At 29.7% G+C, this 23,027-nt stretch overlaps 4 protein-coding genes and 1 pseudogene across 5 annotated transcripts; 2 read left to right on the top strand and 3 right to left on the bottom strand.

Moving 5' to 3' along the window:
* Window positions 1–2,624: 2,624 nt before the first annotated feature.
* LOC107031693 lies at window positions 2,625–8,781 on the top strand. 2 transcript variants are annotated; one of them, XM_015233142.2, is made up of 12 exons: window positions 2,625–2,908; window positions 5,421–5,532; window positions 5,635–5,708; window positions 5,783–5,829; window positions 5,929–6,079; window positions 6,166–6,210; window positions 6,280–6,484; window positions 6,572–6,633; window positions 6,709–6,809; window positions 7,226–7,280; window positions 7,369–7,416; window positions 7,668–8,133. In XM_015233142.2, exons 1-12 carry the CDS (start codon window positions 2,722–2,724, stop codon window positions 7,709–7,711), a joined length of 1,131 nt encoding a protein of 376 aa, XP_015088628.1. In that variant the 5' UTR covers window positions 2,625–2,721; the 3' UTR covers window positions 7,712–8,133. The 2 variants fall into 2 exon arrangements, with proteins under 2 accessions (XP_015088628.1, XP_015088627.1); XM_015233141.2 differs by lacking the exon at window positions 7,668–8,133 and adding an exon at window positions 8,463–8,781 and having other exon boundaries at window positions 2,722–2,908.
* LOC107031694 (light-harvesting complex-like protein OHP1, chloroplastic) lies at window positions 8,721–9,886 on the bottom strand. Its single transcript, XM_015233143.2, has 3 exons — window positions 9,698–9,886; window positions 8,974–9,096; window positions 8,721–8,887 (listed from the first exon to the last, which is right to left on the bottom strand). The coding sequence occupies exons 1-3, from the start codon at window positions 9,842–9,844 to the stop codon at window positions 8,819–8,821; spliced, it is 339 nt and encodes a 112-aa protein (XP_015088629.1). The 5' UTR covers window positions 9,845–9,886; the 3' UTR covers window positions 8,721–8,818.
* A 1,884-nt stretch (window positions 9,887–11,770) lies between these two features.
* LOC107030707 (putative cyclin-D7-1) lies at window positions 11,771–14,575 on the bottom strand. The gene is made up of 6 exons (XM_015231974.2): window positions 14,184–14,575; window positions 13,772–13,858; window positions 13,558–13,656; window positions 13,171–13,375; window positions 12,860–12,993; window positions 11,771–12,207 (listed from the first exon to the last, which is right to left on the bottom strand). The coding sequence occupies exons 1-6, from the start codon at window positions 14,409–14,411 to the stop codon at window positions 12,040–12,042; spliced, it is 921 nt and encodes a 306-aa protein (XP_015087460.1). The 5' UTR covers window positions 14,412–14,575; the 3' UTR covers window positions 11,771–12,039.
* Window positions 14,576–18,242: 3,667 nt separating this feature from the next.
* On the top strand, window positions 18,243–20,597 carry LOC107029207 (laccase-17-like). The gene is made up of 6 exons (XM_015230570.2): window positions 18,243–18,413; window positions 18,505–18,656; window positions 18,742–18,986; window positions 19,072–19,200; window positions 19,282–20,238; window positions 20,330–20,597. Exons 1-6 carry the CDS (start codon window positions 18,321–18,323, stop codon window positions 20,458–20,460), a joined length of 1,707 nt encoding a protein of 568 aa, XP_015086056.1. The 5' UTR covers window positions 18,243–18,320; the 3' UTR covers window positions 20,461–20,597.
* A 270-nt stretch (window positions 20,598–20,867) lies between these two features.
* The window catches only part of LOC107030733, a 7,724-nt pseudogene continuing 5,564 nt past the window's right edge, over window positions 20,868–23,027 (bottom strand).

Here is a 23,027-nt window from a genome sequence, read left to right as displayed (position 1 = left end):
GTCTTTTTATTCATCAATCATGTATATAATAAAAAGAAGACATAGAAAAGATGATGTCACAATATGACTTTCACTTTGATGAAGATCATAGATATATTCTTCAAAGATTCATCATATTATTTGGTATAAGTTCAACAAAATGAAGAAGGAAGCATAATTATCTTGGAGATTCCGGAAGATAGAGTCATAGTAGTATAAAAGTTTGAATGATTTCCAAATATTTTGAGAATTCATTGTTGTATTATTTTGATTTCAATTAATATTATTCTATTCTCTTTTATTTTATTTCTTTGATTTGAACAAAAAATGATATTCTATTTATTGTTGTTGTCGTTGAAGATGAAAAGATGCACATTGTTTATTATTATTTATATATACGTCAATTTATAGCTAAATAATATTTTAAATTTTGTCATGATTGAATTAAAAGTATATACCTATGATACATTTCTTTTATATATACTGGATATTGTTGTCCCTAAAAATATATAATGTGGTCTATCATATTAGTAATCAATCACAAAATAAATGAATATATCTTATTTTTAGTATTAAATTTTTATAATAATATTTTATGAAAGAGCATACCCGATATCACTTTGTAAGAATACATTACATTGTTTTTTTAATTAAACATATAAAGTTGACATATTTTTAATGTGAATGAATAACACATGACAATATTAATAAGTAATAAACTCGTATGAGAATATATATATATATATATATATATATATATATATATATATAATTGTAAATAATAAAACTAATTTTGAGTAGAACACTTTCATTGTTGTAATTTGTTGTTTATCACACTTTATGTTTCTTCATTAGTTAAAACCTTTACTTTTTCATTTTATCCTATAAATAAATGGGTGAGGGGAGAAACTAATCCTACAAAAATAATTAGAATTTTAAATTTATCATTCTCTAAAATTAATCTCATTAATTTTCCCTTCTTAAACTAAGAAATGTGTAATTGGAATTAGAATGGAGATTAAAGAATTGAAAATTTAAAAAATATTAAAACTAAATTTTAAAATAACTTGGTTAAGACCATGCAATACAATGTCACAAGTTTTCAATTTGTGTTGCAACTTATCCTTAAAAAAAAGAAAAGAACAATGATAGAAAATATTTTTTTGCCAAAATCGAAAATAACAATTGAAAAAAAAGACTTGTAATTTAATGAACCAATACTATGACTTGTGTTTTTATTATTTTATTTTGTTGTTTTTTATCCCACTTTTAGTTTTTTTTTACGCTTTATTTTATATGAATTGAAATAAGTAATTGAAAAAAAATTAATGAGTGAAAATATTGATCCCATACTTGATGATGTTGCAAAATTTTGAGTCAAAACTGTTCTTTTTTGCCTTGGTTAACTTGTATGTATATTGCACTCCACATATATATTTTAATATTAGATACTTATATTCTTTATACTATCAAGATCATATTTTTAAAACTCCTTTGAAGTATATTAAAATATAATTATCAAATCAAAATAAATAGAATTGTGAATATAAATATAAATATTTAATATATATATATTTTATGAAATTTAAAAATAGGACAAATATTTATTTATGCATTTGATAAATTCATTTATTTTTATTAAATATGTATATTTTGAAAATTTTAATTAAATATTGAATACAGATGAATAAATAAATTGATTCGATTTTTAATATATTATAAAAATAAAATCACAAAATTTAGTACTATATAAAAACTTTATGTTAAATTTTAAATTATATTTTGATATACTTATTTATTAATATATATCTCGCGTCGGGTGTTCATGTATTAATTTTATAGAGAAAAAGATGTAATCATTGATTTGAAAATGCAAGGAGTACATTTGAAATTAAAACGTATTATCAAAGTATTCAATTCAACTAACCTTCCATTCTATTAATCACTATATAATATATGAAGAGCTTATTATCTATCAAATATTTTTATATAGTTAAAATGAATCTATTTCTCTCTCTCTCTCTCTCTCTCTCTCTCTCTCTCTCTATATATATATATATATATATATATATATATATAGTAAGCGAGTTAATACAAAAATCATGTTCTCAATTCGAAGTTGAACATATCGAGACTTAATAATCAGTAGCGTAACGTTTTAATTACTTTCTAAAAAGTCGTATTTAACGAGTGCAACATAACATTTATCTTTTGATATAATTGCAACTAAAAAATCTAAAATATCGATTGATGTGATTATGCAAAAATCATAAAAATCTAAATTGTATATTTGAAAAAAGAACAAGAACGATTGAAAAATGAAATATTTAAAGAAGTTTTATCATATCAATATGACAAAGAATAATAAGACCTGTAGACGTGTTTCATTAGTATTTTCAGTTACTTCACAACATAACTTTTAGATACTCAAGAAAAAAGGTACACCGTTGTAATAGATTATAGATGCTAAATTTATTAAGCTTTATTTCAATTGTCATCTCAAATGATCTTCATAATTAATATATAATTAAAATATATAGTGATAATATTATGTTTGGACATACTGAGAACATATAATAAAAAAAGTATTTCTTTAACATTTATTTCAAAGACGGCGCGAAGCGCGGCCAAATTCCCTAGTTAGAGAATAAATGGAGTAGTTCCATCAAATTCAAAGTGACTGAAATCGAACCCTAAATCTGATAAACCCTTTGAATTTAGGGTTTTGCAGAATCATTTACTATGTTTCGAATCGGAGCTAAGCTCTATAGAGCTGCGAGAATTGGTGGCTCCGCCGTGTCCGATTTCAGGTCACCACCAACAAGATTTTTCTCCGTTAACAACAATGTTAATACTGGTTTCAAGACCAACCCAGTTGCTCTTCAAATGATCAATTATGCTCTTTCTCTAGCCCGGGCTCAAAAATCAGGTATTTTTTTCACTATACCAATCTAATGAAATGGTGTCTTCAGTTTGTTTTTGTGTTGTAAACGCGAATTTGCTTTGATTTCCCCATCTGGGTCATAGGTATTTTCTCTTCTCTCGACTCGTGAAGTTCATTTATGTGTTTTTGATGGATAAAAATGTTTGAGGAAGATGATTTGGTTTAAGAAAATGTCAATAATGCTCTCTTTAGGCAGTAGTTAGGACAGGGACCTGCTAGCATAAACAAAGAATTGCTATTTCTCTTTTCTTATATGTTTTGGAAATTCACTCTACTGCAATTATTCATTAGCACATTTTGTGAGTTATCTGTTGGTCTTAGTATAGTTACTAGTGTTTGGAGAAAGAATTGAATTCACTCTCATATTTGTTGAAGCCAGCTTGTGGTAAGAGTTTGGCAGAGGTAGCCCTCAATCACTTACTTATTCGGTAAATTAGCTAGCAAGAGGCCAATCCTTAGGAATTTTCTTTCCAAGATAAACCATTTGAATGCAACTAAATGACAAGAATAATCTATTGGAACACGGCACATGCATCACACATAAGGAAGACGACGGAAGACTTATAATGAATTTGTCCGTTACACCGTTTCGGGGCCTTTCACTTTTGCCATATCTGGAGAAATACTACAAGTCTTCCGTCCTACATTCCATGGCCACGGCCATCTGATTCACTGATGCTACCAAAAGAATCTCGTACTTGCGTTATTGTTATTGATTGTTTGATTGTCTTGGACCACAAGGATCCCAGTTGTGCTTTTGATTTTCATTCCAATCATCATGCTGATGATAAATCTCGTCTTGCTTTGCCATAAGAACTTGGAGTCGGTATTATGGTGAAGATAATATGAAACTGTCATTCTTACTCAAAAACAGACTGAAGGCTCATAATTTGACATTAAATTATTTATTAACCAAATAAAATAAAATTTTCACAATATATAACAATTTTTTTTGTTTCTTATCTTAGGACTTTGATGATTTAGGTTAGAAGTATTATTATTTTTAATCAGTCATCTCTTCTATTTTTTTAGCAGAGCTCAAATATCACTAAGACTGTTAACTATAAAGAGGTTAAAACAATTCAACATATAAAATATATACTTTTAAAAAGCTACCTATTTTCTTATGATTAAGTCCCTGTAGACATAGTCTATACAAAAATATTGTTATTACAAGTGCAAAAAGGAAAGAAATTAAAATAAAAAAGAAAACTTAAGCCCAACAGGGCGATACAAAGGAGAATCATAAATAGAGAAAGCTAGACAGAAAAGTTAATTTTTTGGGGGATCACTAGACTTTGCCCTCCTCGGCCTCACCCATCTGCTCCATTTGTAATCTCTCAGCAAAGAGTAGGTATCCGTCTCAAATCTTGTTCAAAGAAAGCCTGAATGAACCAATATTGCTTATCCATCCTGGAAAGATAAGTCTTTGAATGCAAAGAGTAGGTATCTGTCTTAAATCCTCTTCAAAGAAAGCTGAAAGTAACCAATATCGCTTATCCATCCTGGAAAGATAGTCTTCACATATGTTTCAGAGGTCATCATATTACAAGCAGCAGATGATATGTGCACAATCAGAAATCTGAACCAATTTCAAAGCGAAAGCAACGGTCAAGACAAAGCGACAACTCGACTCGGGGAGAAGTCCATTTGATAGGAATTTTATAGCTAGCAGTAATATAACATTTAGTAGATATTTAGTTTGTGTTAACTTAGTAACTTGTATGAGTCTATATTGAGTTTTTACAACTCTTTAACTTCTACCGTTTTACACTAATGAGGAAAAGAATGATTAATGTAAGCTAGGTTCATGTACTGGTTATAAATGAAAAAAATATTTATTTATGGAAGGGCATTTTTGTTCATCAACATTTAAGGTTACTTTAGTAATTTAATATTTTGATTTGGGGATTCCCACTTATAGAATAGTGTGTGTGTGTGCGCGCGCGCGTGTATGTATGTGCCGCCTCTGAAGCACTTTTTTTTGTGTGCGTGTGTATCTATACATATACATATACATATATACATACATATGTAGAGAGATAGACTAATGAAGGTATCCATTCATGTCCTTAAGAAGAGTTGCTTTCTAATGGAAAAGTCACTATATTTCTAGTAACACCTTTCATGAATGGACATATCTTTTGAAAAAGAAAGACACGACAGTCAACCATGTAAGACCTCGTGAAATTTGTGAACTATCATTTAGGACAGTTGTAAATGTGAATTTTCTTCTATTTTCCATGTGGTTATAGATGCCTATTCGAAAAATCAGGTCTTCCACTTTTCCCATGTCATCAAGTTCATTTCTTGAGTTTCTCTCTGTTATTAAATATGAATCTACTTTGATTTTCCTCATTGGGTACATGTGCTCTTCTCAATCAGTTCTTTTTTTTCCCATTTTTTATTACTTTTCCCAGCTTATCAAGTTCGTATGTTGTGTTGGTTCTCTGCTGTCCCTGTGAATTTTATTTGATTTTCAATGTGTTGTTCATAGATGAATCATATGCGCAAGCTCAATTGGTACTTGAGCAGTGCCACTCAACCCAGTCGGATGAGTGTGCTAAAGGATTGGTTTTGCTCGCTATGTCTACCTTATTTTCTGAAAGGTTAGTCTTTATGATGTGGTTATCCACTTACAATTTATGACGTGGAATTTGAAGTTAATTGTTTTATTCTCCTTTCCCGGTGTTTTTTTTTTGTTTTTTAAGAGGGAATTTTAGTGAAGCCATTGAGAAGCTCCAGAAAATTCAAGATTTGGGCTTGTCAACTTTAGCTGTTAGAGGTAAAACTTGTGGCACTTGTGATAGAATCCACAGTTTGAAGTTCCCATTGTGACAATTAGGCATATGATTGCAGTTGCCGCCTCTGAAGCACTTGCTGGGCTTTATTTAGAATCATATCAAGTAAGACTTGTTGAACTGCTGACGTCTACCTGAACTGATTTTTGGCATATCGTTTATATATAATATAGGATCACTTAGCAAATATTTCTCCAAATGTAGGATGATTTTTCATCAGCAACTGCAGATATGTGCTTGCAACTGCTGGAAACCATAAGGCTAGAAATTGGTGGTGGTGGATCTGACATATTGGAAGCTCGTGCAAAAGCATTGAAAGGGCTGGTTGAGTTGGTCCATGGTAATGTTGAATCAGGTGAGAAATATAGTGGTCAAACTTTTCCTCTGCTTTGTGTGTTATTCTTTGTTCTAAGGTTTTGAAATTGTGCATGTTCATTTCAGCTGAGTCATTCTTTGAAGGAGCTCAAGGTGATAAAGGTTGCTTTGGTAAGGATTTGCCTTGTGAGACATCACGGATGACATAGTTCTACAATATATTGATATCATGATGTATAGGCAACGTTGCACTATCTTTTGGTGAATTCCTGCATTGTAAGCGGAATTCCCAGATGGCGAGGGAGTTATATCAAAGGGCAATGCAGGATGTATCAGAACGTAAAGATTTTGCCGACTCACAGTCCGTATCAGCTTGTAACATGAATTTGGAGGAGACTTTGTTAGGAGCTACATGTTCTCTAGGACAGCTCGAGGCTCATTTGGGGTAAGACTTCCTTTAAATGTTTGGCTTTCCTTGTATAAACATATACTCCAATATCTTCCCTCATGCAGACTTTTCTGGTGGCTGTAGGAATTTTGATGATGCTGAGGAAATATTAACTGCAGCACTGAAGAAAGCAGAAGAGTGCTTTGGTTTGCTACATCAATTTATTATTGCATGTATGACAAAATCATTTGTATCCTATTGATTTTTATTTATTTATGCAGGTAATTATCATCCAAAGGTAGGTATTATTTTGACCTGCATAGCTCACATGTATCGACATAAAGCAGCCATGGAGCGGTCAAGCTCGCTTTTGATTCAAGAGGTCTGAAACTATTGTCAGAGCCGTTGGCATATACAACTATCTATACACCACATGCATTTACTTTCTGTTTTACCATGTCAACCCAGTAACAATGATTTTGCCTTGGGTGGAATTCGTTTTAACATTGTGAAAAGGTTTTGGGATGCATTTCCAATTTTTCTAAGAATGCATGGTTCAATGGACACAATTTAGGGTTTATTCCCTAGGTGATGTTGGTGGGTTTGTTTCTAAGGATTTCTTCTGAAGATTCTGAAAAACTTAATCCAAAAATAATGTCAAGAAACTGTTCATTTCAAGGACCTAAATCCAAAGAATTTCATGAGTGGCCCTACTGCAGTTACAATAGTTGAATATGAAATACTTTTTTTCTCAGGGTCTCTCTCCATCTCTTAAAAGGGTTTCATTGAATAATGCAGGGACTCTATAGAAGAGCAATCGAAGTGCTCAAAGCTCCACCCTTGGAAGTAGAAGGTATGCCAGATAATGAAAAAGTTCCAAGTTTGCATCATGCAGAAATCAACTAGAGATAGAATAACAACCATTCGAAATCTTTTTACAGGTGTTGGAGCGACACGGTCTAGAAGGGATATTCTTGCCCTTGCAAGAGGTATACATTGCTTCTAAAATGTAGTAGATCTTATTTACTTCTTATCCGCATCTTTTACAGAACTGTCCAACCTCTTCAAGATATTCCCCTCTCACCCTAATGACAAGATCTTTTTTCTGGAAACGAACTTTATAGTAGTAGCAAAGGCTGCGTCTTTAGGGTCAAGCGATCTCTCTTTCTGCAACCCCCGCTTCCGTTAGGCATTATAGTTTTTGAGTCTTCACTGAAAGAGATGAAGCTATTGATCGCAGGGGTCAGCATGGCTTCCCAGATTTTTGTGCTTTGGCCAAAGTAATAGATGTCACTTGCTTTTCAGTTCCATGTTTTTAAGAAGGGATGAATTGTTTAAATCGACTCCAGAGGAAAAACATGTGGAAATTCATTCAGAATTTAGCTGCAGTAATCAGTGAAAGTTTTGTTTGTACTTGAAGGGTTGATCTAGATTTAGCAGTACTAGGTGTGAGGGGGGGCAAAGAAATATTGGACAGTTGCAGCTTACTGTGGATAAAACCTTATGTAGGAGGTTGTGGAGGACACAAATTAGGGTAGAAAGAAGGGTAGTAGGTAGTAGTAAAGCGTTGTCTCAATACTAGTAGTAGTAGTATTTCTCCTGTAATTTCTTGTCCTTTGGGTTTTCTTACTGTCTACTGTCTCTTTCTTGTACTTTGATTATCAAAGTAGTTATTGTAGTTACTGTTCTTTTTTTTCTTTTCAGAATGCTTTCTATGGTATTTTTCCATGATTTCCTTACTTCCATTATTTATTTTTCGGTCATCTTTGATATGCTTTTCCTTGAGCTGAGGATCTATTGGAAACAACCTTTCAAGGTAGGGAGGGGTTAAGGTCTGCGTATACTCTACCTTCCCCCAAATCCCACTTGTGTGATTACATTGAGTACGTTGTTGTTGTATATCCCTCTTCTGCAAAATGGTTTTGTTAGCATCCATTGATTCACTCTCCTGCCGCCCTGCTGATGCTTCTTACACAAACATCATGAAACTACTTCCATCCTGGTTCCTGGATCAACTTGCTTTGTTGTTGTACAGGTGGGTATGCAGAGACGCTTATCGTGCAACAAAACAGAAAAGCAGAAGGTGAAAAAATGAAGCAGTGGGCTGAAACAGCTTGGACAAATCGCAGATTATCACTCGCGGAGGCACTAGAGTCATCCGAGTCATCAGCCAAAGTGTCTCTCATAGATACTCGAATAAGCCGAGTCCTGTAGTTTGTTTCCTTCCTTGACACATTACGTTCATCAACTCACAAGTATATCTATATACTTTTTGTAGATATGATATATGCTCTAAACAACACAAGAGATTTCGAAATTTTCTTGAATAATGAATGTATTACTGTTGTACATTACTGAATTTTGCATGATGAAATTAAAGATTTACAACATTTAGAGAGGAATATCAAGGCCTTTTCCAATTTCTACACCAATCATTTCAAGAATTCCCTTGTTGAAAATCTGAGAAATGCAACACACAAAGATTACAATATAGTAATTAATCAATTAATATTGCATTCAAAGGCATAAAAAAGATGTATAGTTACCAATTCCACAATAAATGTACCAATAAGACCAATCATACAAGCTCTAGAGTTCCATATCTCAGCAGTATTAGTAAAACCCAAAAGGGGTTTGCTCAACTTTGGTACTTCTTTTGGCAACTCCACCTACACACACAATAAAAGTTTCATTTTACAAAAACATAGTTATATATATATGTGAAAACAAGTTTTGGGTGTTCTTCGAATTTCAAATACAATTTCACGTTATATTGAAAATTTTATAGTCAAACGTTGATTTTCAAATAAAGTGAATTTTCATGGTCTAACGAATCCTAAGATGTCACCTACCTAGTTTCTTCCAACTCCACCTTACTACAATGGTGAAATCCGAAATTTCATTAAGGGGATTAAAAAAAAAATCTTATGCCAATAGGATTTAACAACTTATGATTTATGTGTGTACCCTAAAAAAGTCATTTCCCCTTATTTATATAATAATACTCCTTATGTCTTTATTTATGTTGTATAATTCAGATTTTCAGAGTGAATTGAATTTTGATCGTAAATTAGAACATGAAATTTTTAAGTTTTTTTTCAAAATAAAAAAATTACAACATTTGGAAACAACATTTAAAGTAGTGTAAGTCTCAATAATCATAATTCAAAGGCACATAAAAAAAATTTACAATCAAACAAAAATGCAACATAAATTGAGGTATAATTTGTTAATTATAATGTTAGTATTAACTAATAATAGAATACATACCCCAGGTGGAACCTTTGCAGCCTGAATGTTGAAGGAGGTCCTTTTGGTAATTTTCAAATTGGGATTATTTGGAAGAAATAAATGATGATTTTGAGAATAATTTGGAGAAAGTTTTGTTGAGAGAAATGAAGATGAGAGTGAAGCCATTGTTACACAAAAAAATAAAATAAAGTTGAAGCAAATTAGCCCATTGTATTCTTGTTTTTGTGTTACCTTATCAACAAATTATTTTGTGGTCTCCAAAATTCTAATTTCTATGAGTGTGTGGGGTCCACTCCCACCATAGGTGTACCACCTTCACACCTCATATTTTTTCTTACTTTATTTTTGGGTATTCATTTGATTTATAATTTTGGAGAAAATGTACAAGTACTCCCAGATATGATCGAAATTTCAGAGAAAGACATTAATTAAACTAAGATCCTATTATCCTTCCTGAATTCATTTTTTTTATAATTATGTGCACCTTTTGTCTTACGTGGTATACTCCGTGACTCTACACAATTGAGACGCGTGGAAGATATTTGGATATTACCTAAGCCAAAAAGGTGTACAAAATTACCAAAAAAATAAGTTCGGAAGGGTAATAGAACTTAGTTTAGTTAATGTGTGTCTCTGAAATTTCAGTCATAGTTTGAGATGTACTTGTGAATTTTTCTATAATTTTGTAAAGTTCAATAGCTAGAGATTTGTGTCTGATATAATATATGTAGGCATGTATGGTGTGAATTGTCACGTAAAATACATTATGTCTACTTGTTTAATTTTATATCAATTTAAGCGTTGAATTATATACCCAAACTTGTTTTCTTGAAATCTTAACCAATTAAATATAGAAAATTTGAAAGATATTTTCTTCCATATTAAAGACATTTTTGTAATTATATTTTTATAATATCTGATTAAGGTACTTAAATTTTCAATATGTTTGAATGGTGAAGTTTTAATTTATTTTTTTGTTATTGTTCAATTAATTTTGTTTTTATTAGTTATTATATATTCTTTACGAAATATCTGTATATATGTTCACGAGATAAAAATAAGATCTACATGCATATAGTATATTCTTCCTACTCTTTGTATCTCACGTGTAAAATTTCACTAAATATTTTAAATATTCATAAATTTATTATTATTATTAACCGTCAACCGTCAAATAAAAAAAAATTAATTTAAGAAGACAAGAATGAAACACGTAACATGTAATATGGTGTCACGTAGCCCGCTATAAAAGCTCACGTTCCCCTTCTTCCCATGCATGCATTTCTTTAATACAGTATATTTTTTTATTGGTAGCTAGTAAAATAAATTTAATATTACGAAATTTATTAAATAATATAAAATGTATCAGTCATTAAAATTAAAATATCATATTATTTTAAAATTACGAATATTAATAATATAAAGTAAAATGAAAATTATTATATTTTATCATTTTTACTTAATAACATAAGTATAAATTAATGACTGTAAAAATATATACTATGATTTGTAACATAAGCATGTCAGTGAGTCACTCAGCAAGAGCAGAGTATACAAATATTTAATTGTGAAAAAGAGAACGAAGAGAAGGTTCAAAATTTTCGTTATTTTAAAATGAGAGAAAATTCTCTATTTATAGACAACATAAGATAGTGTGAACAAATGTTTATTGTGCTTGTCGAAAAAGTTACAACTATTTGAAAAAGTTACAACTCTTTGAAAATGTCATAATCTTTGATAAAAATCACATTTTTTTTTATAGAAGTTGCAACTCTTCATTAATATCACAATTTTTCATAAAAGTCAGAACTTTACATAAAAGCGGCAACTTTTCGTAAAAGTCTCAATTTTTTATAAATGTCAAACTTTTCATGAAATGAGAAGACTGGTTTTAAAAATAAATAAATTCTAATTTGTGGTGGCGCGCCACATAGGCGTGATTAAAATTTTCTTTTATATATTTATATAATTAATAAAAATAAATAAAAACAAAAATTATCGTTATTTAATTTATGTCTTCTATATTATTCATATTCAAATACAACAGGAAAATATCTCATCATGCATGCCATAAAAGACATTAAATATAGGCTAAGAAAATTACAATCGTAAATTAAAATGAGTGTTGCTAAAAGCTTCGCTATTTAGCAATAGAACAATAATAATAATAACAATAATAATTAATCTTGATCCTTACCTAAACTTTTAGCTAGTACAATAACATAAAAATTTAACAAACTACATTTTTAGAATCGATCAAATTTGATAGATTCGTCCTCGAAAATAATTTCAACCACTTGATATTCATCTGACGCACTCGTTAACGTTCCCTTTTACGTTTATTAGCATTAGAAATATAATTAATATCCCCTTTGAGGAATATCACACAAGTCATGTTGATCCATTGTCAATACAGTTACTGGACTTGAAGGGCCATAATTAAAAACTTCACTTGTTATTAATTCTTGATATTCCTTAATCAAGAATTGTTTATTTATCATCATTCTTTGACACTTGCTTAGATCATCCTAAATGACAAAAAAAAATAAAAAATGAAAGGGTTATGAAATCCACACTTAAAATTCCGTAACGAGTAGATATTTCTACAGAAGCATAATCTATTTTCTAATTAAATACATTACGAGATGTTTTTTCCACACTTTCATCGATTAATATGTTATATATTATCAAACTCTAATAATGAGGTTCTTAGTAAAGTATTATACTCTTTACTATTTGACACTACAACAAAAACAACTTTTAGCGATAATAAATAGACATAATAATAAAGAGTGCTAAAGTTTTTACCGACGTTAATTAAGTGTCATTAGATTCAATATGTTAAAAAAAACATATTTAATAAATTTCTAATTAATTAATTACTGCTAAAACTCATTTTTGATATAGTATGACGTGACAATTAATTTTTTGTACAAGTCAAAAGAGGTTTTCTTAACACATGTTTTTGCAAATTAAAATAATTTTGTTTCTTTTTAATTAGAGTATGTTATAACTTAATAGTATTTTTTTATCTACTTTTTTTCTAATTCAAAAAAAAAATTACAGAATATTTTATGTTCAATGCACATCAAAATATACTCCGATATATAAGCATGACATAAAAAAAAGAGTAATTATTATTTTCTACATTAAAAGAAAAAGGATTGTGTAAAAATTTACCTTTTGGTTTTGAGGGATGAGTCTAGTAAAATTATTGAAACAAGAGTCATCTATTAATAGAGACAAATCTTCAGAAATGCATGTAACAACAGATTGTGCAATCACACAAGGCCTGAACTCCAAGAATTTAACATCTGTCAACATATAAATATTAATCGATCTGTTAGTATATATAATTTAAATTTTTTCAATAAAAAAGAAGAAGAATAGTTTTAAGTGGTTGATTTTTTATACGTAACACTCAACTAACTGTAATCTTTCTGAGATAATTATAAATCGAATAACAGAAATCAATTCGAGTTTTAAGTTACCTAAAAGAATTCGAAGAAGTAGGTCATTGACACATGAAGTAAAATCTCGAAGGAGGGATAATTTGAGTGTATTAATATTCCATTGAAATAATTCAATATATGAATATGGTGTTGTGGAATTTAATCTCCATCCTAAAGTCTCCAATAATGTCAATTCCATACGTTGAATCATTGTTGATTCAAACAAATGTTCAACTCCTTCCATCTATATATCAAACAACAACAACAGTTAATAACATAATCAGTATAATTTCATAAATATAGTCTGAAGATAATAATGTGTACGTAGATCCACCCCTATCGTATGAGAATGAAAAAAAATTACATTTGATCGACACTCGAGTTAATCTATCTATCAATAATGATAATATAAAAATAAAAAACTACCTGTAATTCAAGCAATTGAGGGGGACTTGTTTCATGGAATTTAGAGGACACAGACAAACATGCAATTGAGAGTAACTCAAACATCCAATATTTCCATCCCTACAAAAAAAAAGATTGTGTAATATAAAATTTGATCAATTAACTCGAATTAATTTATTTTTTAATATATATACATATATCTAAAAAAAACTTTAATATAAATTAATATTGTTACCTGACACTTGTTTAAAGAGATAAACCGATCAAGGTAACTTGCAGCACCAAAACAAGTCCCAAATGAGAGATTCCACCTCCTTTGAGACTTTACAATATGTTCATAATCATTAAAATAAAATAAAATTAGGAGATAAAAAACACAAAAAAAAATTGATAATTTCTTTTGAGATTATAATAAATTTGAAATTTCGTATAAAAAATTATTGAATGCAGTTGAGCTAATTGAGACTATACTATATGAACGTCTTAAGGGGCGGAGATAGAGGGATCAAGAAAGGGTTCATCCAAACTTCATTTGTCGGAAAAATCACTCATTATATCTTCATGAAAATTTTGTTTCTGCTACTGAATCTACGTCTTTACGATAGATAGATGTGAGACATGATTTATTAAAGAAAAGATGAAATTACCTTAATAAGCCAATGAATAGCCTTAAACCTTGCATTTTCAATAAAACAATTCTCTTTTATAAACTTCACATAGCCTATTTTAGGCATGTAACTTATCTCCTTGTTTAATAAAATCTTAAAAGCCTCTTCACAATCTTCTTTTGATTTAAAAAAACAAGAATTTTCAACATTATTTTTGAATTCTTCTTCTTTTTCTAGCCAAATTTCATCACAAAGCAAACTCTCCATCTTTTGTAGAAAGAAAAAAAAAGTACAATTTTTAAATTATTCCAAGAATGTCAGTGAAAAATTTAGGGTACAAAATAGTTTTAAAAAGAGTACAAAAGGCAAATGATCACTATATGATAAGATAGTCTGCAAAACTATAAAAAAGGATTTTATAAATTTGTCCCTTTCTAGTGCTTTGTGTCATGCACAAAAACCTTAAGGTAAACTTTAATATATAGTAGTATAATAGTAGTATTAAAATTCTTGGTGGAGTAAAGAGTCATATGAAATAGTAGTATATACAGCCTGGCTTGGCAAATTTATAGCAAATTGAATTTAATTTCTATGAAGCAAAAAATATATAGAAAAATGTTTTCAAATCTCAGTAGCTAGCTCAGTTGANAATACACAATTTTTAAAAAAAAAATTAATATATGTGTGTTAATGACCTATTAAGAAAACAATTATTGTTTTAGTGACGATGCATTAATGAAATTTTACTTTTTTCAAAGTAATTGATTGAATGTACAATAGGTAAAAATATTTATTTTTTCTTAATTTATCAAAATGACAAATAATTCAAAACAACTAAAAAAAACTTTGACTAAGTAATTAGATAATGGGGAGTACTATATATATTAATATATAAAAGAATTAGATAATTCTTGATATATGAAATATCAATTAGTTTGTATCAAATTTTTAGAGGCTAAAACATTAATTATGTTGAACGATTAAAAGTAACTTAAATACAAATACATTCTTTTCATTTTATTTCTAACTTATATGACATTTTATTTTTGTTATATCTCAACTATAAATATATATATAAAAACAATTTTAATAACCACTATTCAAAATCTATTTTAACCATACAAGTAGTTATTTGACATTACATCATATGACAAGTTAAATTCCAATGAAAGTATAAATTTCTTTTATATTATAAATATATAGTTGCAAATTTTTTATTTTATTTTTAAAAGGGGGGTTGGGGAATAAAAAGGAGGAGATAAGACTCATGAAAAATGGTAAATGCAAACATGATTATTATTATTATTATTTTTGACTGCAGTAACCTATTGCGTGAACCCACGAGGATGATCGCTGTTTGCCTTACTCATTTTATTTATTTCTATTTGCATTGTTTTCATATAATATACAAATTTAAAGTTTTTACTATAACCTTGTGGGGCTATTACTAACTTATTGCAGTGTTAAAGGTTGGTACGTATATTTTTCGATTTCAATTTATGTAGTATTAATTGATTAAATTTTTTTTAAAAAAAATTATTTTTTGATATTCTTAAAATAATGTAATTTTAAATCATTCTATTAAGTGTTGAAAGATAAAATGAAATTATAAAATAAATTATTTGAATTATGAAAAATAATATATTTCTAAATAGATTAAAAAATATGTCCGATACATTAAGACGAGTAAAATATTTATGAAGCACACACGTAATGGTACAGAGTGCACTTTTTGGTATTGATAACTTTTCCCCATTATCCCGTATATTACGCCAGCTAATTTGCTGCAACAATTTAAAAAAAATTATCAGTATCGAGTGTTTATATTAAATTAATGTAATATTTTATTATTATGTGAAAAAGTGTATCAGTATAGAATGTTTAATTTATCCGTATAGAGTTTTTACATTAAATTAATATAATTTTTTATTATTATCAAAATTAATGAAATACAAGTTAATTAATTAATATTGTGTAAAATAAATGATAAATTTAAACACATGACGTGAATATAATTTATTAGAATACTTATTTTTTTTAATTTATTTTAATAATTGTTTCTCAAGACTATAAATACTTAAGTGATTATTCTAGGTTAATTTATTTTAATAATTGTTTTTTCTAAACTACAAATACTTTAATTATGATACATAAATAGAGGAATATTTAATGGAAAAAGACTGTATTTAAGATATAAATAAAAATAAAATAGTTAAATATATTTTTTTAGTCATAATTTTTTCAAAAGAATGTAAAATTAAATAAAAATATTATAAGTATTTTGAAACGGAAAGAATATAAGTAGCATAATATTCAGTTGCTACAGGAATTAAAAGCCTCTCATGGTTGGCTCAACTAATGAAATTTAATTCACACACTGACGCTGACATCCCAAAATACCTTTAAAAAGAGTGTAAAACTACCTTTAAAATAGGTTGGATTTTTCTGTTCGGTATTATTTGTTATAATTTTTATTTTTAGAGTTAAATTATAAAAATTTGATTAACATTTTAAGATATTTTTTTTTCATCATATTAATATGCAAAATATTGTAATTTATAATACTTTTTATATAGTTTCAGAATATCTAATTTTTTTGTTTAAAATATCGAATTAATGTGATCCAAATTACCTTTGAAAATTAGTCAAATTGATTTTCAATAAGCATAACATGACAAATAATTCCACACGGAAGGAATATTTGTATGATTTAATAAAGATTTTTTAAGCTTGTGATCTGATAAATTATTCTATTATTTTAATTGATGTGATAATATTTAATTGAACACAAATTTTAAAAGAAAAATATAGAATGTTAAAACTTATGATTTAAAATAAGTCAATTGACCATAAATTATTATATTAATGACAAAATCAAAAGTTTTAGTTATTATACTACTAGTAATAGAGAAAGATGTGAGCATTCCTTATAAAAGTTTGTAAAAAGAGAAAGTTACATAAATTGAGACAGAATAAAGAATAGAAGGAATATACAATATTTTTGTGTTTAGAACTTCTTTTATTAAGAGTAAAAATAAAAATAATCAATACTTATTAAATTTATTTGAGCATGAATTAGTATTTTAAATTATGATCAATTTCATTATGATTCATTAATTTACAATATTTGTTTTATGTGATTTTATTATTTTTTTATTGAATATTTTAGTGTCATTAATCATACCATATTTTTTGTAATTTTTCTTGAGAAATAACTTAGATAGTTGCTTTTTGGTAGAACTAAATAAATATTTGAAGTACAAGTTAATTATACGTTTGTATGAATACTTTATCGAAAAAACTCAAAAATCTGAAAAAATCTGAAAAACCCAAAATTTGAAAAACCCAAGTTTTATTGGTTTGGTTTGGTTTATAAATTCAAAAATCCGACACAAATGACTTGCTTTGATATTTGAAAAACCCGAACCAACTCGGTTATATACACCCCTACATACATCAAAATAAGTTTGACTTGATTTCTAAGGTAGTCACTCTTAGTTTCAACAAATAGTTAGTATCTCAGAATATCATCTTTCTTTGTTTAAAAAAATTGGACTAGTTTGTTTTTTAAAAAAAATGGGACTAACTTTTTTATAAAAAAAATATAATAACTATCAGTTAAGTCACATCTAATTAACTAAATCAACCCCTTTAATTTTCTTTTAATTGAAGTTAGTAAGAATTTTTTTTTATAATAATTACACTTTGTAATGCATGCATGATAAAAGCTTTTTGTTCAAGGCTATATATATATATTATCTTTCTGTATGGAAGAGTGTCAAAATCATGAAGCATATAGCTAGCTGTCTATGAAGTCTAAATTAATCTATCCTCAATGAGTTATTAACAAGGAAAATCCATACATAGTCAAATATCTGCATGACAAATACAAAAATCACAAATGATATACAAATATATAACAAAAATATATATGTATTTCTTTGACACCACTCTAAAGTATGTTCTACAACAACAGTTGGTCTAACCAAACATAGCTTACAATCAACCTATTCACTTTTCTCTTCAATTCTATCTATTCTTTAAAAATAATTTCACCAAATCAACCAAACATCTCTATATATACACTTGACTCCCATGCACTAAATAAAACAAAAACAACAAGAAGAAGTTAAGTTTGTAACAAAACAAAAAGATTTAATTTTCTTAGTGCAAAAAATGGGCGCTACTGAAATATTTCTCTTATCTATGATGATTGCATCGTGTCTCCTCCCTAGTGTTTCCGCTGCAACCAGACACTATAAATTTGAAGTATGCATAGATATTATTGCATAGTTTCCTAAGTGAATTCAATTTTTTTATTTAGAATTCATTACTTAAACATTTTTTTTCCGTGTTTCAGATAAAAATGCAAAATGTGACACGACTATGTCACACAAAGAGTATAGTTACAGTAAATGGACAATTTCCCGGACCTAGAATCGTGGCAAGGGAAGGTGATCGTCTTGAAATTGAAGTTGTCAATCATGTTCACAACAATATTTCCATCCATTGGTAAACAAATAAATATTTATTTTTATGAAATAGTTTATAAGGTTCAACGAGTATTTAATATTTAACGATTATCATATATATATAGGCATGGAATTCGACAAGTTCGTAGTGGATGGGCTGATGGACCAGCTTATGTAACACAATGTCCAATTCAAAATGGCCAAAAATATTTGTATAATTTCACTATAATTGGCCAAAGAGGAACTTTTTGGTGGCATGCACATATTTCATGGTTGAGATCAACTCTCTATGGTCCTATTATTATTTTACCTAACAAAAATACTCCTTATCCATTTGCTAAACCATACAAAGAAATTCCCATTATCTTTGGTAATTTTTATAATCCTTCACTAATAATTTGTCTATTAGAAAATTAATTATTAGAATACTAATGCTAATAATATATGTCACACAGGAGAATGGTTCAATGCTGATACTGAAGCTATAATTTCACAAGCTTTACAAACAGGTGGAGGTCCTAATGTTTCTGATGCTTATACTATAAATGGACTTCCTGGACCTTTATATAACTGCTCCGCAAAAGGTAATTTATTTTCGCTTTTTAAATAATATTAGTACACTAAAATATATGATACTATTAAATATCTTCTTTATATATATACAGATACTTTTAAACTAAAGGTGAAGCCTGGAAAAACATATCTTCTTCGATTGATCAACGCTGCACTTAATGACGAGCTTTTCTTCAGTATTGCAAATCATACTCTCCAAATTATCGATGCTGACGGAGTTTACGTTAAACCATTTGAGACAAATACAATTATTATTACACCAGGACAGACACATAACGTTCTTCTCAAAACTAAATCTCATTTCCCTAATGCAACATTTTACATGACTGCTCGACCTTATGTAACAGGTCCTGGTACATTCGATAACTCTACCGTTGCTGGAATATTAGAGTACGAATCCAAAACAAAACTCCATCTGAAAAATCTACCGCTCTTTAAACCGTTACTACCATCTCTGAATGACACAAATTTTGTCACCAATTTTACTAATAGATTAAGAAGTCTAGCGAGTCCTCAATACCCTGCTAATGTACCTCAAAACGTCGATAGACGTTTGTTTTTCACAGTAGGTCTTGGAACAAGTCCTTGTGATAAAAACAAAACATGTCAAGGACCTAATGGTACAAAATTCTCAGCTTCAATCAATAATGTGTCATTTGTGTTACCAACAACTGCTCTTCTTCAATCTCATTTCTTTGGTCAATCTAAAGGTGTATACAAACCTGATTTTCCTTATAGTCCTTTAAATTGGTTTAATTACACTGGAAACCCTCCAAATAACACTCTTGTTGCAAATGACACAAAACTTATGGTTTTACCATTCAACACAAGTGTGGAGTTAGTAATGCAAGATACAAGCATTCTTGGTCTTGAAAGTCATCCTCTTCATCTTCATGGATTTAATTTCTTTGTTGTTGGACAAGGATTTGGAAATTTTGACCCTAAAAAGGATCCATCAAATTTCAACCTAGTTGATCCTATTGAAAGGAATACTGTAGGTGTTCCTTCTGGTGGTTGGGTTGCTATTCGATTTCTCGCGGATAATCCAGGTAATTTTTATAAGAATATGCATTCAAAAAAGTATTATATATATATCAGGTTAAAATTTCTGACTGCGCGAATAATGATGTTTGTTAATAGGAGTGTGGTTTATGCATTGTCACTTGGAAGTTCATACAAGTTGGGGATTGAAAATGGCATGGTTGGTTCAAGATGGAAAACTTCCAAATCAAAAGTTGCCTCCTCCACCAATGGATCTTCCCAAATGTTGACAATTTAATTTCGTGCAATTTTTGTACCTCCCAATTTTATTTTATTTTCTAAGTTGTTAATGTTTCCTTATTTTGGTTTTGAATATGTTTTGAAATGAATAACGAGAATTAATAAAAATTATCACCTTCCTTTCAAATTTATCTTAATATTTCTTGCATTTAGAATAATCGAGAATGGTGCCTAAAGGGTGAAAATCATTTACACTTCCAATTTAAACCGTCTAATGAAAAAACAGACTATTTATCCCCACAAAGATAGAGATAAGGCTTGCATACGTACACAGGTGAGATTACATTAGACATGTTGATGCAGATCATTTGTTGATCATAATTCTCTTGAATCATTTCAATGTAACAAAAAAGAATGTAATAACACATTAACTTAATAAAGGAAAATTTTCCGAAAAAAATAAATAAAGGAAGATCAAAACACTCAAGAAATCGCGAAATGAGCAGTTGAATTTATGTTCTTGTTCAACATTTAGGAAGATCTGAAGGCGGAGGAGGTAACTTTTGACTAGGTAACGATCCATCTAACACGATCCAAGCCATCCTTAGTCCCCAGCTTGTGTGCACCTCGAAATGACAATGCATAAACCATACTCTTGTTTGATATATCACAATTTATGATCATTATTATGATTTTGTATATTCATTTGTTTACAAATAAAGTTGTTAATTATTACCTGGATTGTCCGCGAAGAATCTAAAAGCAATCCATCCACCAGCAGGGACACCAACTGTGTTTCTCTGTATAGGGTCCTTGAGGTTGAAGTTGGATGGGTCATTATTAGGATCAAAGTTACCAAATCCTTCACCAACAACGAAGAAATTGTGACCGTGGAGGTGAAGGGGGTGATTTTCAGCACCGAGTATGCCAGTGTCCTGTAACACAACCTCAACACTCGAATTAAATGGTAAGACAACAACTTTTGTTGCGTTGGTTACAAATGTGTTGTTTGGTTGTGGTGATCCTGTATAATTGAATGGATTTAGAGGGGTAACCGGAAAATCTGCGGTGTAAATCCCATTCGATTGTCCAAAGTAATGAGATTGGAGTAGTGCTGTCGTTGGAAGGACAAACGATATGTTGTTTACTGATGCTGCAAATTTAGTGCCATTAGGTCCTTGGCATGTCATGTTTTTGGGGCATGGATTAGAACCAAGTCCTATTGTAAAGAGAAAACGCTTGTCAACGTTTTGTGGAACGTTTGCTGGGAATCGAGTGTTAGCTAAGCTACGAAAGTTCTTGGTGAAATTGGCAACAAAACTTGTTGAAGTTATATTTGGTAAGGTTGGTTTAAAAAGTTTGATTTTACTTTTGTTGGTGGGAGAACTATGTAAAGGGGATTCATATTCTAGGATACCGGCAATAGTAGAGTTGTCAAATGTTCCTAGACCGGAGAAGTATGGCTGAGCCGCCATTAGGAAGGTGGCGTTTGGGTAATGTGGCTTCGTTTTGAGAAGAACATTGGTGGTTTGTCCAGGGGTGATGAATACTACATTTGTGTTAAATGGTTTGGTGTAAATAGCGTCTGCATCAACGATGGTGAGGGTGTGATTGGCAATGCTGAAGAACATTTCATCATTTAGTGCAGCGTTGATCAATCGTAGCATGTAAGTCTTTCCTGGCTTCACCTTCAACTTGAATGTATCTGAAGAAACATGATATCTTAATTTGAAAACGACATACGCTAGTATGTGTCGTAGCATGTGATTATCTCATGTATAAGCTTAAGCCATTAGACTGATTCTTTTTCGTAGACTAAGCACGTGATTCTTTTTGAAAACTAGTATTTACGAGACTCAAACTCATGATATTATTTCAAAGTGTGGTCATATCTCTAACAACTTAAACTTTTAGATAAGATTGTCACACACAGTATGTAACATTGTGGTTGTCATTATTGTTCAGACTCTTCAAAAATGTCGTTAGGTATGTGTCAGATCATCCAAAATTATTGCATTTTTGGATAATCTGACACGAATTCAACATCATTTTTGGAGAGTCAGAGCAATAATTATACCTTTCGATGAACAATTATATAAAGGTCCTGTTATTTGTAGTTTTGATGATTTGACAAACTTAGGGACCTTGTAAAGGTACCGGGTTTATTACTTAAGTATTGCAGGTTCTTACTTGAGTATTGCAGGGTTCTTGTCTGAAGTATTGCAGATGAAACAAACCCAGGACCTAGTAGAGGTACCAGGCTCTCATGATGATGAGCCAGTCGACTGCCAGCTGGAGATAGTACAGAAAGTAGGTGCACACTTCCCGATGGCGTCAGAAAGTGTGACCTTTCCAACCAATGGCAAAGAAGTTTAGGAAAGGGACTTGTCTATACAAAGACACTTTCCAAAACACTTTTTGGGTGAGTTTTTGCAACTTGATAAAAACTTTTCAAGAACTCTTGCAAAGGCTACACAAAGCAAAGGCAGAATTATTCCAAGGACAACAACAACATCTGGAGCTTTTCGTCTAGTTGTTTAGGAATTTATTCTCTTGTTCTTAAATTGTAAACCACTCCTAAATCTATAAAGGAATTGGTGTGTTGTGTTAGAAGTCT

The sequence above is a fragment of the Solanum pennellii genome, chromosome 9 (genome assembly GCF_001406875.1).
Source record: "Solanum pennellii chromosome 9, SPENNV200".
Lineage (NCBI taxonomy): Eukaryota > Viridiplantae > Streptophyta > Magnoliopsida > Solanales > Solanaceae > Solanum > Solanum pennellii.
The sequence above is the reverse complement of the archived record's forward strand: the minus strand, read 5'-3'. Positions and strand labels throughout refer to the sequence as shown.